Source organism: Lycium ferocissimum, unplaced genomic scaffold, assembly GCF_029784015.1.
Source record: "Lycium ferocissimum isolate CSIRO_LF1 unplaced genomic scaffold, AGI_CSIRO_Lferr_CH_V1 ctg14171, whole genome shotgun sequence".
NCBI lineage: Eukaryota > Viridiplantae > Streptophyta > Magnoliopsida > Solanales > Solanaceae > Lycium > Lycium ferocissimum.
The window spans coordinates 612-21,034 of record NW_026715313.1 but is presented as its reverse complement, the minus strand read 5'-3'; the positions used below and the strand labels follow the sequence as shown (position 1 = coordinate 21,034).

Below are 20,423 nucleotides of genomic sequence, written 5' to 3'. Positions count from 1 at the left end.
CAGAGATAACTTAATTTCTAAGAACTATGTCTTGGGTATAACTTTAACTCGAATAGGCATAGTTTATCGAAACCTTGCCTTGTGTTTTTTTTTTTTCTTTCTTTTTTCTTTTTTTTGGCTCTACTAGGATACTACAGAAGTTATGCCTAACTTTACCCCGAATAGGCATAATTTCTATGAAGATCCGCCTTGTGAAATTATTATTATTTTTTTACTCTATTGGGATTCGAACCTAGAATTTCAGGGTATTTTCGGCCACTTTTTTAGTTGAAGGACAAAAATTAAAGACCAGCAATTTGAGGGCCAAAAATTAAAGACCATCCCTTATTTTTTTAAGAATGCAGAATCCATAAACTCAATATTTTGAATCTACCTCTGCAGTTCAGAGTGCTTTCTTGTGGTGATTAGTTTTTACCTAAGACTCAAACTGAAATAATTTTTCATAGAGCAATGGTAATTGATCAAAAGAATGTGTTAGAAATGGGAACAAACATGAACAAACTTGTTTTGCCACAACATTCAACAAGGGTAGCAACATTTCTAACTTGGATAAAATGAGAGAGATCACTCTAAGCCCATGGGAAAATCATGGGCGGTCCATTGATCTATTGGATAACACATTGGACATTGAGTGGGCAAGAACCAAGAAACTTGGGCTTTTATGGACATGCGATTGACTACATACGAAAGCAGATGATGAGAAATTTCAGTCTACAACTACGCCAGTATCCCACAAAAAGGGGAAAAATGGACTAGCTCCACTTTTGCATTTTACACCTAGAGTTACATTACATTAACATACCTAGTTGAAATCCCACAAAGTGTGGTCTGTGAACACCTAGAATTGGGGTTAAGAATAAAATAAGGGTTGCTTGAAGTGGCATGAGGAAAGGGAAATAAAATAAGACTAAGGTGGTGAGGTGGCATGCCACGTGGCGTTCACCTTGCTCAAATGTCGGGCCACATGAAATGTCGTTGGCCATGGTGGAAGGGTTAACAATTGAAGGACATTTATAATAACTTTGCTAACAATAGAGGTGTTTTTGTTCGCAAAGTATAACGGAGGTTAAATGTAAATTATTTTTGAAAATAGAGTAAATCTGACCCTTTTTCCTTTACAATTTTAGTCATTTCCAGCCCCTATAATATCTTAGAGTTTCACCGTGGATGTGCAATTTGAAATTTCATGATAGTAACTATTTTTTAAAAGACAATTAAAACATGGCTAATAATCGCTATTTTGGATTTCAAAGTTTTTAGGAGGGAAATCCAATTTTAAATGGCCGCTAGTCACGCATTATATTAATTGCTGGAGCCAATAAAATAATAAATTAAAAAGTGTAAAAGTGACAAAAGAAGGAATTGATTGGCCAAACACTTGTTTTTAGTTACTCGTATTTTATTATTGTTTTGCTCGTGTAGAAAAACATACTTTAGTTAGTGGACTAATTGAATTGTCCAATTTCTGTGGTCTATCTCCAAAGATTTAGCAGAATCACTTCGTTAATTTGCATATAATCATTTAGAGATGTTTCTATGATGCCACTATGGAGTGGGATTATCACTAAATTATAGTTAATTAATATTTATTTTTGCATCAGTAGAACATTTATGATTTAACCATAATATATTTATGTGATTTGGCGTGTTCTTTTCCATCTCCAACTTCGTCTATCTCCACACAAAAGTCAAAACCCTTCTAATTATCTTTTATAATCTTAGTATCTTGGTTTATTAATTAAAACTAGAAATTCATAGGGACCACTATTTCCCTCCAATTTGCGCTTAATCAACAGGAAATTTTGTAAGAGATGATCACTCCCCTTAAACAAATAAATAAAATATAAAGAAGGAGAGTTTGAAAAAAAAATTATAAAAAAAAAGAAGATATAGAATGATCTCTATATAAAGATAGAATTATCACAGCAAGTCATTGCGCTAATTCGCTATACAAATTTATATTTATTTTACTATCCTTCTTTAATGGGTGCCTTTACCAAGCATTTTTCCTTCATCTTCCTTCTTGTTACCCTCATTTCTTCTTTGCAAATTCAAGCAAGAAACATACAATTTTTCAACAAAATTCTGAGCAATAACAACAACAACAATAATAATGAAAAGGAGACACAAGTAGTTATTCACAATAACAAATACCTTCCAAAGAATTACAACCTTGTTGCCTATGTCACTGTCTCGGAGAACAACAATGACAACAACAACAATAATAGTGAAGAGTATAAGAATAGTAAGAGTACTAACAATAAAAACAACAACAACGAGGAGTATTCCGGTGGTGGCAATACTAACAACAAAAACAACGCCGAGGAGTACAAGAATAGTAGCAGTACTAACAACGTGAACAACAACAATGAGAAGTACTACAATGGTGACAATACTAAGAACAAAAACAACGACGAGGTGGAATACTACAATGGTAGCAGTACTAATAACAACAACAACAACAGTAATGAGTATTATAATGGTGGCAGCACTAACAACAAAAACAACAACGAGGAGGAGTACAATCATGGTGGCAGTCTTAACAACAAAAACAACAACGAGAAGTATTATAATAGTGATAGCACTTACAACAACAACAATAATAACGGCAAAGCGCAAACAATTACTAGCTACAACAAAAACAGTAACAATAACAACAACAACGAGGAATACTACAACAATGACGAGGAGTATGAACAACAAAGCTTGATTTGGGATTAACCCCCCCCCCCCCCCCCCCCAAACCACATACCCAACAAGCACAAACAATTACCATAACAAGAATGGTGGCAACAATTACTATTACAACAATGAAGAACAAAGCAACCCCACAAACTATAATCACTACAATTGTAACATGGTGCAGCAACAGCAGGCCACAAGTAACACATGGTTCGTGGAAAATGGCAAGTACTTTTATGATGTCAACACTGAGAAATATGTAAATTCAAGAGAATTCACAAGAAGTAACAATGAATTCAATAACAAAGTTTGTGGAGAACAATCAGAGTTATGAAGAGGAGTTCCAATTAGATGACGAGGAAATGCCTAAAACTTTGGTCAATAGTGTTCAAACAAAAGTTGAATGAGCAAACAACAGCAAATAATCCATCATTGGTGTTGTTTTTTTATCTTAAGTTTTTGTTTTTAAAAATTAACAGGTGCAGTTATGGGTTTATCTCTTGCTTTTCATAGTTAATTTCTATCAAATACGATTGAGATATAGTTGATGGTTTTGAATTTTTATTTGCTAAAATGAACAATAAAGAAAGCAACAATTTCCACCAACATTTCTTTTAACGAACACCAACATATGCTACAATTCCAATCATATGAGAAGTAACAATTATATTTAAGACTTTATGGGCAAGCTTATTCAATATTTGTGTTGGTGGGAGGTAATATTCCATCAAGCTGACTCGAACACCACGTTTATATTAAAAGTAATAATAAAATCACATACTAATCTACCTATAGATTTTTCGTTGGAATTTTATTAGACGTGACTTGCGGATTAATTGTCATCGAAATCTTTTTTGACCTTTCAATATCTGCGACAATACTCCTTTGTGTGCTTCAAGCTTCTTACAACTTTTGACTGTCTTTTTATCTCTTGCCATTCTGACATTTTTTTTCTATTTTCATCTTTTAATTTGCTATGGAATACTAGGTTTAGACACCGAGTCCTTTTACAATTTTGTTTTTATGATACAATCTTTTTTAAAACTAAATGTGAGCTGTCTTTTTTTTTTTTTTTTTTTGGTGGGGGGTGGGGGGGGGGGGGGTGTTGTGGAGATTTGAAATGTTGGGGGTTAAGCTCCAACCCACGCCATTGTCATTTCTAGTTTAAAACCTATGTGGAGTCAGGAGAGTTGTTGTATATGTGGAGCAGAGAGTTACAATCTTTTTTAAAACTAAATGTGGGACGGGTTGAAATTTTGGAGGTTAAGCTCCAATACGCTCCATTGCCACTCCTAGTCATCTAAATCTCAGTCCAATTTTAGTTAAGCTCAGTTCAATTTAAGTTTTGCTCGATTCAACTCCACTTTGCCAAAACTTGATAAAAGTTTAGCTTGGTCAAACTTGACTTCGATCGATTTAACATTTTGTTTAAGGAAAATTATTTTTTGATTAGAATAAAAGTAATCAAACAAAGAGTTGTTATATGTGTGGAGCAGGGAGTTACAATCTTTTTTAAAACTAAATGTGGGGCGGGTTGAAATTTTAGAGGTTAAGCTCCAATATGCCCCATTGCCACTCCTATCGTCTAAATTTCAGTCCAATTTTAGCTAAGCTAAATTCAACTTAAGTTTTACTCGATTGGACTCGACTTTGTCAAAACTTGATAAAAGTTTGGCTTGATCAAACTTAACTTCGATCGATTTAACATTTTGTTTAAGGAAAATAAAAGTAATCAAACAAAATAGGACAAAGGCTGCACCTTTAAACAAATATACTACAAAAAGGGAACTTAAAATTATTTAGAACATAGCGCGCCAGGTAGGGGTCGAACCTACGACTTTCTGCTTAGGAAACAGACGCTCTATCCACTGAGCTACAGGCGCTTGTCTGTTATGCTTATTCTCAAATGTTTATAGCTTATCTATCTAATTTCAAAATAAATGATTTTTTCGGTGTAGCACATCCCTTAAGAAAGTTAATTAAAGAAATTAATTAGAGGATAATTGGTCAATATTATCCTTACTAGCGATTCATTTATTTTCAAACCGACCCATTTACTATCTATTATTTGATTGACCAATCCTTTATATTGGAATGGGTGAAGGGTCAAATGATTTGGTAATTCCTTATGAGGGGATGAATCGAGAGAAATTTGAATCAGAGCTCTGGATTTTTGTTCATCCTTTGCCGTAATAATATCTCGGGGCTTGCAGCGATAACTCGGTATAGTCAAAAAAAAAAAAAAGAGAGAAATAGTCAATGTTGGGATTTTTGGAAGACCCATTAAAGAGAAAAAATAAAATTAATACTTCCTTTGTTCCAATTTATGTAGCACACTATCTTTTTTATTCTGTCCCAAAAAGGATGTCACCTTTCTATAATTAGAAATAACTTAACTTTAAAATTCTCCTTTTACCCTTAATGAAATGATTTAGAGTCACAAAAATGTCCAAGATTTATTTTAGACCATAAATTAAAAAAGGTCTTTCTTTCTTTCTTAAATTTTGTGTCAAGTTAAACGGTGCCACATAAATTGGGACAGGAGAATACATCGTTGGACTTTGAAAAATTTCCTTCATTCTGGACCTCAAAAAATAATTCATGTATGTTGGAACGGAAGGAGTATTAGTTAAGGAGGATAAGAAACTTTTAGGCTAAATATCTACATAGCCACTTAAACTTAGAAGAATTTGTAAGATAGCCTAATAAATTTAAGAAGTGACCAGTTAGATAGTTGATCTTGTTCTTGGTGTGTCTTTTAAACACAAGTTACTGACGATGTAAATTGTGTGTCTCAAAATCAGTTTTCAACGCATCAGGACATATATTTATTTTTTTTTACTTTTATTCTCATTTTATTTATATATGTAAAAGCCTAAAAAGTCCAATCATCTTCTCCAACGAACACTTGATTTTGAATTTGTAAACTGGAAAAAATAAATTAACAAATTAGTAAAGAGTTACCCTCCCAAATTTTCTACAACTTAATCAGTTCTAAAATCTCGTTAGACCCACTGATACCAATGGACCTATTGTTCTAATTTTCCTTAAATTGTTCTATGAAATGGAAAGAACCTAAGTCATAAATTTGGTTATGATTGGGGAAAACCTATCATCAGTTGGACCATAATTAATTTCATCCCATAAATCTTGATTTATATGGTCTTGTGAAGCATGAGCAATTGAAAGGTATTTTTTAGTTGCACTGAATTACACTTGTCATTCAACAATTGGTTCACTTGAGAAAGTCTATTGCACGCATTTGGTCTTGTTAACACGGGTATTCATAAGACATTTATGACAAGTAAAAGTGTCTTATATGATCATTAGTTAAATTAGAGGTCTAACTTATAAAACGTGTCAAATTTAAGGGGATATTTAGATATAATTTTTTTTTTTTTTTGTATATCTACACATTCAAGTCAATCGAGAAAACGTTCTCCCTAGTCCCTACCCCTTTATTTTATGAATTACGAACGCTTTCTTCTTACTTTATGTTACATATCTTTGCTTCTAAGTTATTAAATTTTAATTTTTTTTTCAGTTCATCATCATATATTTCTAGTTGTATGAAAGATTTTGTTTTAATGAAATTACGATGAATAAAATTAATTAATATGATTAAGATTCGTCACGCAGTTGCTTCCTATTAATTCATCTTTTATTGATCAAGTAAATTTATGTTTTACCTATCTAATATTCTTTATTTAATACAATATATATATATATATATATTTCATAATTCTTCTTACTTTATGTTACGTATCTTTGCTTCTAAGTTATTAAATTTTCAATTTTTTTTTCAGTTCATCATCATATATTTTCTAGTTGTATGAAATATTTTGTTTTAATGAAATTACGATGAATAAAATTAATTAATATGATTAAGATTCGTCACGCAATTACTTCCTATTAATTCATCTTTTATTGATCAAGTAAATTTATGTTTTACCTATCTAATATTCCTTATTTTGTACAATATATATATATATATATATATATATATATATATATATATATATATATATATATATATATATATATATATATATATATATTGATAATTGCCAAACATTTTCAATGATGTATCCGGTGGTGATACATCAAAGCATATTATACCTCTAAGAAGTTGCAAAAATAGTTTAAAAGCTAGTGTTCTTCACCTGATCTACTGTCTTTTAACACACAAATCAATTGTATTAGTTTTTAAAATTTTATGAAAATATCATTTTGCGTACCAAAAAAGCTACATACCGATATGGGTATATGTGGACATTATAATGTGCGTATGACAATATTTGAAAAAAAGTCCCATGGGAAACTATTTTTATAGTGGATCCATTCATAACCCAAATATTTTATATTATAATTAAGCAATCCTGAAAGAATAAAATTATACTGGTACTTCTTGGTTATTTGTGTCCTTATAGAAAACGGTAAATTAAAATTAATTAATACTCCATTTGAGTAAGACTATTTTTATATTATAATTAAGCGATCCTGGAAGAATAAAATTATAGTCGTACTTCTTGGTTATTTGTGTCCTTATTGAATTCGGAAATAACGGTGAAAATAAAACACGGAAATACTAAGATTTCTTGATTTCCTAATTATTTCAAGACTGTCCCTATAAATAAGTAGCAAGTTATTGTGTTGTTATGTTTCTACATCCTCTCTTTCACGCTCTTTCTTTTAGTATCTAAAACTTAAAAACTTCATAATTTGTTTACACAGAAAAAGTACATGCGAAGATGACTAGAAGAATGGGGATGAATCTTGATGATGAACAACTTATGAGCTTTCAGATGACTAGAAGAATGGGGATGAATCTTGATGATGAACAACTTATGAGCTTTCTTCTCAAATTTGTTTGTGGCATTCCTATTCAGTGTGACCAAATTCGACTTGTAGACTTGTATGGAAACAATAAGCCATATGAATTATTCGAGGCGACTACTGCTAATGTAAACTATTTCATTACTCATTTAAAGAAAAAAATAGGGAAAGGTAAGAACTTCAACAGAGCAATTATTGGTGGCGGCTCATGGAAGGGACTCGACAATAGTAAACCAGTTTATGACAAGAATGGGTCAGTACTTGGGTTCAAGAAAACCTTCCGTTTTCTTGATGATGATGATAATTGTCCTAGTATAATACTAAACTAGAAATGAACAAGCCAAAAGAGACATAAATATGGAGTTTTGGCATGGTCTTGGGCGAAGTTAAATTACGATACCGAAAATTGCGATTTCGATATGATTATATACCAAAGTATGCTCACCCCTAATTACGTGTTTGGCTATAAAAATGAGGAAACGAATAAGTCGGTTTTGTCTAAAGTGATGTGACATTCTTTGAGTAAAATGATTGATATTTTCTCGAATTAAGTCGGTTTACAATAAATATCACATTTTCCACTACAAAAAGTAGATACTAGTTGATGATTTTTTTTTTTTTCACCAACAATAGCAATATTTTTTGTTAGTTTTAATCGATGGCAGAAATATATAATCATTTTTTTTGGTAACTAACTTTTTTGTATTAATCACCAGTAAAGCTTTACAAAACTATAGCCACTTGCTATTTCTTGAAATGAAACTACAAAGAACCTACACTAGGATATGCCTACTAAACTTAAAATACAAATTGATGAATAGTAGAAGCAATCCCAGGCCCAGCTCGAACACTGCATATGTATGCTACTTCCCTTGCAACCATTTCCCAATCCCGACTTCTTTCTTCAAAGACTCGTTGGTTCCTTTCTAGCCAAACAAAGATATACAAACTCAACATAGAGCATTCTGAAAATTCGAGCATTTGTTAACTTGCCTTTCCGTTTCTGTATAACTTGTTCTATGTACTGTCCCCAACTATTACTAGTACCAAACGGGTTTTGTGACCAGTGTAGTAGTTTTCCCCATATAGCTAGAGCATAATCACATTTAGTATATAGGTGGTCCCTTGACTTTATGTGTTGGCTTTACGACACATGACACAAATTTTCCAGACATCTATATCCCAAATACGTAGTACTGTCCAAGCAGTTAGTAATCTATCTTGTAATTGCAACCACATGGTAAAGATGGCTTTTGGTCCAGGGGGCAGGTTGTTGAACATCAAACACTTCCAAGGAGGCCTTTGTTGTGATCCAATCAGCTACAGGTAAATGACTTTAATAAGAGACTTTCCAGTAGTGGCATTATGTTGAACCTGGGCAATCAAAGTTCTAACCTCCAAATTTTTCCTCACCATCCAGCATGCTTTTTGTGGTATGATCACCTCATAAAATTGCTGCCCTTTAATGTAGAAAGCATGGATCCATCTGATCCATAGTTTATCTTCCTTGTGTTCCAAATCCCAGCAAGTCTTGGCTATAGCAACCTTGTTCCAAAGCTGGAGGTTAATCAAATTCAGTCCCCCTGCTGACTTTGGGGTACACACCCTTTCCCAAGCTACAAGGGCCTTTTTAGTGATGACATTTGCTCCCGACTAAACATAGCTTCTACAATATGATTCAATAGCTTTTAGGACCTTGCTAGGAATGATAAAAAGCTGAGCCCAGTAGGCCTGAATTCCAAAGATAACAGCTTGCACCAATTGTACTCTACCAACATAAGATAATTTTTTTTGCTGTCCAGGTAGAAATCCTGGCTGTTATCTTGTCAATCAGTGGCAACCACTGCACCATAGTCAACTTCTTGGTAGAGAAAGGGACCCCTAGATATTTAAATGGAAGCTCACCACATGAGTAACCAAGAAGAGATAGTATCTCATCCTGCACAGTTTGAGTAGTACCTCCAAAGTACACAGAGCTTTTCTCTAAGTTAGCTTGAAGTCCTGAAGCCTGAGAAAAGGATTTGAAACAGTGCTGGAGTGCAGTAACTGAAGCCACATCAGCCTTAGCAAATAGTAACAAATCATCAGCAAAGCTTAAGTGAGTGATTCCAAGCTTAGAGCATCTGGGATGGTATTTGAAAGTTTTGCAGTGCTTAAATTCATTCAGATGTCTACTTAAATACTCCATAGCAATAGCAAATAGGTAAGGGGACATTTGGTCCCCTTGTCTAAGTCCTCTAGCAAAGATCAAAAGGCTCAGAAGGTTCTCCATTGATCATGATTGTATAATTGACTGTCTTCACACACTCGATCAACCATCCTAGGAATTTGTCAGGAAATTTTAGCTCCCTAAGAACTTGTTCTAGGTATATCCATTCAATTGAGTCATGCTTTTTGGAGATCAATCTTAATGACACACCTAGAGGAAGTATGTTTTCTAGTATAGGCTCTCACAAGTTCATGGGACAGGATGATGTTATAAGATATTTTTCTTCCAGGGATAAACCCAGCCTGGGCTTTACAAATAAGCCCTGCCATAAGTGGCTGTAATCTGGTAGCAAGAATTTTCCCAATAATCTTATAATTATTGGTATATATGTACCAATATTTTGGTAAAATAAATTTAAAGCATAAATATATCCCAACATTATATTTTCATGGTTGCTAAAAATATTTTCATCATTGATAAATGATAAAGTACTTAATTTTCTTGATAACTTTTTTTGATTTTTATTATGTAAAAGGTTTAAATATTTTTTTGAAAAATAATATTAGTATATTTAAGAGATTCGAAAGATAAAAATAAAATTGTCAAATACGTAAAAATTTTAGTCATATTATTAAGTAATTTGTGTTCATTTTTTATTCAAAAATTTCAAAAGATACATAGTTATTTTCTCTTCTTTTTTTTTTTTTTTAATCAAAGACGTGAATAATGATTTTCAACAAACAATATTTATCTTCTTTCTAAATTTCATAAAAATAGGTATATAAAAACTTTGTATTTATAATGTTAATTTGTCTATCATAATATACTTAGTTATCGATACACCTCATAGGAGGTGTAAATATAATTTTTTTTATAGTATAGAAATATAAGTATTTAATTTTAAACTATAAGGGGTCGTTTGATTTGAATACAACTTATCAGTGGGGTTAGTTATGTTGGATTAGTTATACTGAGATTAGTTATGTTGGATACCGTTTGGTTTGTTGTATTAAAAACAACATGTATTTTGCCATAGATTTTGAAGTCGAAACTTGAAAAATTGTGTTTGGACATGGATTTTACTCAGAAAAAATTCAAAGATCAAAATTACTGGTATATTATCGCTCTCTGGAGTGGAGGTTAGTTCTTCCTTCCCTTTTCTTTTTAAACAACTCATATTATTTTCCTCTTTTGATTTTATAGTAGTAACATGCACAACAGAAGTAAACCTAATTTACTAGACTGTAAAGAAATCAAAAGGCTATACTACTTGTTTTTTCTAATCCTCCTTTTTTTGTTGCTATAACTCATTTTCTTTCATTTTACTGGGATTTCTTGAAGATTGACTTTTAGTATCTTTCGGAATAAAGCTATTGTGATTTGATGAAATTTGTTGACATGGTGAATTTATGGAGCAAATCTTTATTGATGACCATCGAGTGCCTAGCTAATTGCTCATTTCTCATGTTAGTACACACTTTATTTTTCCACTAGTGTACTTATCCGCGCTTCGCGCGGTTATTAAAATTATTCGTAAATTTACGAAATAATTTTGTTAGTTTGTTATAATTTGAGAAGTTAAATGGATTCTCTTATAATGGTAATCTTTTACAGTATTGTTTAGAATTTTAAGCTATTAAGAATGTGATTTGTTTTAATCTTCATGCATATTCTAAACACACACATACCCCCCCCCCAGTGTTTGCCCCAATTCAGTGAATGCCGGATATATGTCTTGCGTATACACTTCTTCACACTTAACTATAACAGGATCATATGAATGTCACTTTGAATTGCTGATTCTTAAAATTAATTATTTAGTTAGGTGTAAACACAAGGTGTGGGTAAATATTTACTTATTAACGATCATATCTGTGATGACCATTTAATTAATGTGTTAACTATTGAGCTCTCAATCCCAACACTCCTTTTCAATGGGAAGAGGCTCAAAATATATGATTATATCATCTGATTTTAAATAAAAATGTGGGTACATGTGCATATGATCACCCACGTCAATCTTTCATCTCTTTCATCTCCTGTTTCCTTAATTCTACTTTTAATAAAAAGTATTCATATGTTTGCCTTTAGGCACTAACAATTTCCATGCAAAAAATCTGTGAAACACAAAAGAACAATATTAATTTCAACATAGCATTATTGAAATTAATACCCATATATTATAACTAATATAGCAACAATGAAAAAAAAAATGTTCGTTTCAAAAGCGCACGTACAAAAACTTTGGCACTGTTAAAATAAAAATAAGATGACGCTATGTAGAAGCTTCAAATAAATCTATATTCTCTACCAAAACCTACTTCCTACTTAATAATAACTGAGATGGTTGTGGCAAAATTGTTGAAAAACAATAAAAGCTTTGCGGTGAAGAAAAACATAAATTTAGTAAAAGGATATACGAAAGCAAACACTAACCTAACTCAAGAGATATGATTAACTGAACAGTAGTAAGCCAACAGTTTAGCTTCAAAATGGTGAGTATGTTTACATATAATTGTGTTCACGATTTAATAATGAAAGACCTCTACAGGTTCTGTAATTAAGTTGAAGGGTCTTTCGCTTTCCAGTTTCCAAAACTATTACATGCATCAAATGTAACTAACCGAAAAATATCTTCATCATTCCTTCCAAAAGGAAGATAAAATTAGTAGGAAAAAAAGGGATAAAAGCATAAAGGAAAAAATGATAAATGTGAATACCTCAGAGTGAATTGAATGAACGAAGAAAATGAGCGAAAGAAGTCCAAAAAAAGGAATCTTTGGCAAAGAACTATGCCATACCTTTATGCTACAAGCTATAGACCACAATTGATTCTTTTATGTACAAATGTTTAACAAAATTTAAGAATTTACATTTGTACATTTAAAATATGCATATATAAGTATCTGGTTTGATTTTTTCTCTTTATGAAATAAATTCTGGTGCTTTTACATTTCTCCTTGTTTAGTCGCAAATAGAGCCAATGACAAAACAAATTGAATTTTATGAATTATCTTTTACCACTTCTCCCAACATTAACAAATGACTGATTTAGAGCGTTTTCAAATATCAAAATGTTCTTCGAATTGAAATATATTCTCGAAACTCCGTGGACAGAAATTCCCACCACTTTTATGTGCAATGCATATTGCCCTACTTTAGGCATAACTTAAGAACTCATTAAAGTAGAGCAGAAAAATAGAAATTCATCCCGAGATATAATGTAAATCATATTACATATAACTTTTATTTTACTCAAAAGCACCAGAAACACATACCTTTCTGTAAAACTCACAAAAATGCGTAACAGCAACAACAACAACAACAAAAAACTCATAAAAGTAGTTGCTATGTTTGGCTAATTTCCGTTTCTTAATCTACTTCCACAAACTGGCAAGTGGTTATTACTTAAACATACTAACTAAATAAACCACACACACAAATATGTTAATAAATCTAACAAATAAACAATTACAGGTGGAGGAGAAAAGTTTGAAACCTTAGAATTAGAAAACATAAATACATATTAATAACTTAATAAAAAATAATAAAACTATTGATTGATTTTAGAGCAGCAATTTCTTACACTGCACTTGCACATAATCCATCGGCATTTGATCAAGTGTCTTACGTTATTGTAGCATATGAGTTGTGTGAACTGCTGAATTCAAAGACGCCAGCATAAATATTTAATATATCCATATCTTGCGCCTATAAGAAAACAAAAGGTTATCATTATTATATTTTTAATGGAAGAAATAGAAATATCTACACGTAAAAGCATTTAGCTAAAAAAAAAAAGACATGAAATCCACTTATAACCATATAAAGGAAGCTGAAGGATAATGTTGTGTGTCTGTGTATATATAGTCATATAGAGGCGTCCCATGTTTAATGGTGAAACCCCTTCAAATTCCATTATTGAATGGAGTCTTTCCATTTCCAGATAAATGGGAAGAATTTGTTTTTGTTAAAATTCATGCTACGTGGGCTTTAACTTCCTAATGTATTAACCAAAAAAAAAACTTCCTAATGTAATAACCAAAAAAAACTTCCTAATGTAAACCAAACGACTCTTTGAGCTTCTTTCTTCAATGGATGATTGATAACGCTGTCGTGTGGCTTTATTTTTCTTTATTACTCCATTTAGTTAGTAGAGATTAATTGATGATTGGTAACGTTTTCCAGATTATTTCTTTAGTAGAAATATTGTTGGTTATTAAATAGATTGAATGAGAGGAATAAAAGAAAAATATAAGGAAAGTAATGACAAATAATGCTATTAAATGATGAGGAGTCTTTATTATATGTGAGGGATGAACTTTTAATATTTTATTTTATTTAATAAAATAGAGAATGAAAAGAAAAAAGATAAATACTAATGTATTTGCTCAATTATTATTAACAAAAAAACAAACTACGTATTATTTTATATATATATATATATGTATATTTTTTTTTTGTTCCGGCTTACTCTCCATATGTCCTACGTGGTATGGAGAACACAGAGAGAGAAAGAGAGTGGAGGGGAAGCCAAGATGAAGAAGAAGAAAATGAAATCTGGAAACGGGATTGTGTAAAAATGGGTTGCACCAAGATTTGGAGTTGGATTTAAAGATTAAATTTGAGGTGAGTTTTGAGATTTCATCATTTGAGTGTGTTCTTGCTTTTTTCTTTTGAATATGAAGCTAGAGCTTGATGATGATGATAGGCGGGTCGGGTCAAAAAAGTGGGTAATTTTTTTGAAATTGGGTAATTTGAGAGGATTTGAGGATTTCCATCCAAATAGGAGCATAAGTGTGAAGTTTGAAGACGCCAAGAGTATTTTTATTAACTTTCACTAACGGAAGATATATTTAATTAATAAAATAAAGTAGAGGGGTATATTTAACCCTTTTCCCTTTATATTATATACGGAAAGATCAATAAGAAGTGGCCACAGCTATTTGCGGATTGAACATACGGTAGAAATGTACGTAGATAGGGTTGGTTCGGTTTTAAGCATGGCAGCCGGCCAATTGCGTCGGGTTTAAAATTTATACACCAGACCAAACCAATAAAATTCGGGTTTTTATTTTTCGGGTTTTCTCGGGTTGTTCGGTTTCTCGGATTTTTCGAAGGGTTTTTTTTTCGGAATAGTCTTGATACAAAACATATAACGTTTACTTTAAATATTTCTTTAGTCCTAGTAAGATAAAATTATATAATTAAGGTGTTTCTTAATAAAATAACACAAAATGTGAGAAGAGTGATGACATTGTATTAAAATATTCAACAAAAGCTAATATAATCGGTTAAAATAAATATTGCTAATTAACAAGCCATAAAAGAAAATGACCATAATCTAAAAATACTAAGTCATGCTAAAATAAGTATTAATTATATGACGAGGAAAAAAAAAACTTAAGTTATGTATTTTTTACAAACGCTAAATCAATTATGCTGGCTAAGAATAGATATCAACATTATTGTCATTTCTAGTAGTAGAATTGAATTTCTTTTGTTAGGATTAGTGTTGAGTTGGTTTTGGTTTGGACTTTATTTGAGTTCTTACATCCATAGGATATAAAGCTTATTAAATTCTAAGTTCAAGCTTGAATAATATGATAATAGATAAAAAAATTCTGCGAAAAAATTTAAGAAATATTTATAAATTACTTTACAAATAAATATTTTTATGTATAAAATATTTTAAAAATTGAATCATGTAATGTCGGGTTAGTTTGATTCGGTTTAGAAACTTTTTTAGTTAGCGGCCGGCCGATATGTCGGAGTTTTTTTAAACCAAGCGAAATCAGCCAATATTGATCAGGTTTTTTAAGTTTATTTCGGTTTATATGGTTAGTCGCGATTTAATCGATTTCACTTTGTACAACCTACATACAGCAGAAAGAAAACAACAGAGCGTAACATCAAGTGGGATAAACGTTGGTGTCCCATTTTCAGGAAATTAAAGATCTTACTATTTGTCACGTTAATTTTCTTCATCGCATCATTAATATTTGTTGTCGTCATATGTTGTTGGATCTCTTATGGCCATTAGGAGTTAAGTATCATCTTTATTACTTTTTCGGATTCATTTCATATGACAACGATTTGATTGGAAGTATGAATTTAAACCAAAAAAGTGATAAACTCTGAGCATGGATTAAATATTTGTAACACGTCAAAAGTATCTTTGATATCTTGTGATACTAAATATTGGTATGCTATTTTTATGAATGAAAATGAAATGTAATAATCATGTAATTTTTTAAAACAGACGAAAAAAGAGTAACATATAAATGGACAGAAGAAATATATATTGCTTTTTTAACAACTTAACGAACAGGAAATTCTACTATTTAAAATAATTCATATTTGTATTTACACCTTGCGTGATGTGAATGGTTGATTACAGAGGCGGATCCAGGATTTAAACTTTAGGGGTTCAGCCTTTTAAGATTCTTAGTTGAACTCATTGTATTTTAAAAATTATGGGTTCATATCTACTATTTAATACAGTTTTAATAAATTTTACTTTGCATAGAATTTATGTTCCGCGTCGAAAAGTTAGGGGTTGAACCCCCACCTATATGGCTACATACGCCCCTGGTTGATTGCATGGTACTACTAGGTCGCCAAACCTTTGTAGGCATCTGCCGACTGCCAAAATTCACTATAGCGATATATAATTTAATTGTTTAATATATCGACAATCCTTTAAAATTGTCAATAAATTTCATTTAGACATTCAAACTATACTTTAATTCAATTGAAGATTTGAATACATGTTAAAGTATTCCTACTAGACAGTTTTGGTTCAAAAGATATGAAATATAATTTTCATAATAATTGTTTAAAAAAAGTTCAATTTCTTATGTGTTTCTTCTTTAATTTAGTTGAGGTTGTGTGCAGGTAAGTCCGCAAATTATAAGTAAATATCTTTCTTTCATTATGTTAACATATTCATATAATTTCGTCATCAATTTTGATTTCGTCTTTTTATACTTATTACATTCATTTCTTTTTCTTGTTTATGACGATTTTAATTTCAAGTTTTGTTTTCTTTTCTGAATTTGCTATTCTCTCGTTTGATTGATTCTTAATTCAAAACAATTTCTTTGTGCCTCATTAACTTTATGATATAAATTAAGGGCCTCTTGAATAGATTTAATTTTAAGCCACAAATTCCAGTGAGCCGGGTGTCTGCTTTGCTTGGAGAAGAAATGAATGGGTGATCTTGTGATTCATGAGTTCTGTTCTTCATGAATCATGATAATGCACATTTAGCAGAGGAATGTACTTAGATTCATTTTCTTGCGGAGACTAATACAGTTTTGCTTAAAAGTCTCAATTACATGGATCCTGTGCCATACGTCCTTTGAAGTTAGTCTTGCACTTTTGCAATTACAAATAAATACAACTCTTCTTTCCAATACGAATCACTAGATTGGAGTTTGACAAAGCTTCTCATCGGATTTGAATCGGTAAAATAACCGTTACCACAACGATACTCTACGACTCATGAGTTAAAAATCTCCTTAATTCAATTATTATTGTTGTTGTTGTCATTGTAGTTGTTGTTAAAGTAAACGATAGTTTCAATTTGAGCGATTATTGTTATTCAGTTATTATTGTTGTTTCTAAAGTAAGCGATCGTTCGCGTCGGCGGCAAGATGGCCGTGCGATCCATCGAGTTATCATGAATCATCGCAGCAACGGGTAGAGCCTGCGTTGATCTTTTATCTAATAAATGCATCCCTTCCAGAAGTCGAGGTTTGTTGCACGTATTAACTCTAGAATTACTATGGTTATCCGGGTAGTAGATACCATCAAACAAACTATAATTGATTTAATGAGCCAGTCGCAGTTTCACAGTCTGAATTTGTTCATACTTACACATGCATGGCTTAATCTTTGAGAAAAGCATATGACTACTAGCAGGATCAACCAGGTAGCATTCCTCATAGATGTCGGCGTCGCATGAGCTGGGTCCAAGGCGGGCATGACCGTCATTCGCAAGTGGCATCAATTGGACAGATAGGAGGCAATGAAGACCCCATGCCCACTGCGTCTACCGAATACGAGAGCCCGAACTACTAGTCATGGACCACGCCACCGCACGGCGAAGGAAAAAATTATGCAACTTTCAGCTAACATTTGAAAAATAGTGAACTAGAACTAGAAGGGCATGTCAGCGTGGCTTCAAATCTCTATTAACAAATTGATAAGAAGTTCAATTTGACTGAAGGAAATCCAGTTAAGTCTTTTTTGGAGCTCCTTCCAAAGAGGTTGAATTTAGACTTTCAAGTGAATGTGCTCCGATCAATTTTCGGAAAAGAAGAATGGTTGCAGTAACAGCTACGAATGCTTGAATATCCAATGACTAAAATGTAAAATTTCGATTAGAAGCTGTAGTAATAAAAAATAGACCTGTCCTTGTCTCACAAAAATGGAAATAGAAAATGTACTAAAAGATCACTATTAAACACAAATGGCGGCCCTAGGGACGTCTATAGCAAAGATATGGAAACAAATGCTTTATTCGATCACATCTCTCATGTAGAAAATTAAGAAAATAACGCGGAAGCTCTAGTTTTTTCAATGTTTCGGACATTTAGTTTTAGCTAGAAGTGGTGTTAACGAGATAGGTAGGTGTGGATAACATATCAAATCCGTTGAACTTGGTTCCTGCAAATTTTGAGTATGCAGCCATGTTATAGAACACTATCAAATCATCCAATTGAAGCTCCAGCAATTTTATGTCTATGGCCACTGCATCCAAGGAATCACAGCTTGGTCCATAAATGGTCGATTCACATATTTGACTAGATTCTTCTGATCCCTTCACTGAAAGTGGCTTGATACCCACAAAGCAACTGTTATAAAGTGTTGGCCTAAACGATCCATAAATACCTTCATCAATCCAATATTCTATTTTCTCACCTCTAACTCTTTTACCAATCATGTGTGACTAACGTAAAAGCGGATTCAGGGAAAGAATCGTCCACAGCTCTTAAAATTATTGTTAAATTAGTCTAGGAAATAACTTTGGATTGCTTCATTCACTACACTAGCTATTTCCTCGAACAATGGGGTCGATCTAAATCCCCCACCAATGTTTGAAATTTGCATTTTGGGAATTCCAAGATAATCAGCGGCATCAAACACGGCCCTGGCACCAGCGATCGCCTCATAATAAATGCTGGGATCCTGTGCAATAGATCCCACGTGAAATGAAACGCCTACAACTTTAAGGACAGCCACCTTCCTAAACATAATGCAGGGGGAGTCAATTTCTTCAGGCAACATGCGAATTTTTTCCCGGGGGGGCCAAGGAGCCACTATCACTGGGGGCTTTTTCGGAGAAACAAATGGCATTTTGGGTGCCTTTCTTGATCTTTCAACTTCGAGCTTGGAATCAAAGTTTGGAGATTGCCCCCGACGCGGCTGCGTGATTGTGAAATACCTTGCACGGGTTAGCAAATATGATTTGGTTTGGACTTTTTCCCGAGACTTAAGACTGTCAATCTCAGGGTAGCCAAACAAAGTTAGCACCCAAGTTGGGTGTTTTGGGGAAAAATGCAGGGTTTAGTGTTGCACTTGACAGCATAGAAAGGCTTTACATTTGGAAAGAATGGTTCCATTTGTGCATAAACTTTTCAATTGTGGCCAAATCAGTACATAAAATGGCTGGCCTGCTTCATGATGCTTTTCAGCAATTGAGCGGATTAAATCCGTCATCCCCCTTTTGCTATTTTGTGCACACGATTTTTACCAAAAACTGTGGACGTCTGGGCTAGAAATATAATAGAGAGGGAAGAAAAAGATTTATTAGGTTTGTAAATATGAATGAAATGAAGTATAAGAGCAGTAGAAAAAGCTAGAAAGTAATAGTATGTGCATTTAGGAGTTGATAGATGGATGAAGGGTAATTTTAAACGTATAGACGTGGTTTTGGCCCCCCCTTTAATGGCCCGTTATTGAAAAACAAAAGTAAACCATTTGGAGATCCCTTTGGGGTTTAAAAGTATGCCAAATTTTTTAAAAAGGGGGGATATATGATTGATCCCTTTTGAGGACAAAATATAGTAATTAAAAAATTTTTGAAATCAAAGGTTTTGGGCCCTTTTTCTTTTAAACTCGGAAGTTTGGCAAACAAATTATAATTTTTCGGATATTCCAAACTCTCGTCACTCCGTGGTGAATGATTTTTCGCATGCACCTTTGTTTCGATCATCAAAAGGGTATTGTATATTTATTCCCCACAATATATATAATTTAAACTCATAATTATTTGATAAAATTGGGAATTTCTTTGGAGGGTTTTTCGCTTTAATTCTCACGGTAAAAAATGTCCCTATCTATTTGCCATTAGACATACGGTAGAAATAAAAAAGGACTTTTTGACCAAAATAAACTATTATTTTAGTTAATTCAAAATAATACTTTTTTGAAAATTTACGGGGTAGAATAAACGTATTTCCGTAACGTATTAACTTATTTTTTTTCAAAAAAATTTAACGGGCAAAAAGTTAAAATTTAAAGGTGTTAAAGGGTAATTTTCGTGGTAACGTTTTTTATTAATCGTTACCGAATAATTTATGATTAATACGTTCTGAATAAATCTAAAAATAAAATCGACATTGATTGATCTTAAAGTTAACTGATTCAACCTTTGCCGGCTTTTCAGAAATCGGGCACGGCGGTTAAA

At 32.4% G+C, this 20,423-nt stretch overlaps 2 protein-coding genes, 1 non-coding gene and 1 pseudogene across 3 annotated transcripts; 1 reads left to right on the top strand and 3 right to left on the bottom strand.

Annotated features, from left to right (window-relative positions):
• Positions 1–450: 450 nt before the first annotated feature.
• Positions 451–2,721, top strand: LOC132042228 (uncharacterized). Its single transcript, XM_059432832.1, has 2 exons — positions 451–528; positions 2,122–2,721. The coding sequence occupies exons 1-2, from the start codon at positions 451–453 to the stop codon at positions 2,719–2,721; spliced, it is 678 nt and encodes a 225-aa protein (XP_059288815.1).
• Positions 2,722–4,492: 1,771 nt separating this feature from the next.
• TRNAR-CCU (transfer RNA arginine (anticodon CCU)) lies at positions 4,493–4,565 on the bottom strand. Its single transcript has one exon. It is a non-coding gene; the product is annotated as a tRNA-Arg (tRNA).
• A 4,273-nt stretch (positions 4,566–8,838) lies between these two features.
• LOC132042227 (uncharacterized) lies at positions 8,839–9,790 on the bottom strand. The gene is made up of 2 exons (XM_059432831.1): positions 9,368–9,790; positions 8,839–9,171 (listed from the first exon to the last, which is right to left on the bottom strand). Exons 1-2 carry the CDS (start codon positions 9,788–9,790, stop codon positions 8,839–8,841), a joined length of 756 nt encoding a protein of 251 aa, XP_059288814.1.
• Positions 9,791–18,108: 8,318 nt separating this feature from the next.
• On the bottom strand, positions 18,109–19,508 carry LOC132042225 (ornithine decarboxylase-like; annotated as a pseudogene).
• Positions 19,509–20,423: the final 915 nt, after the last annotated feature.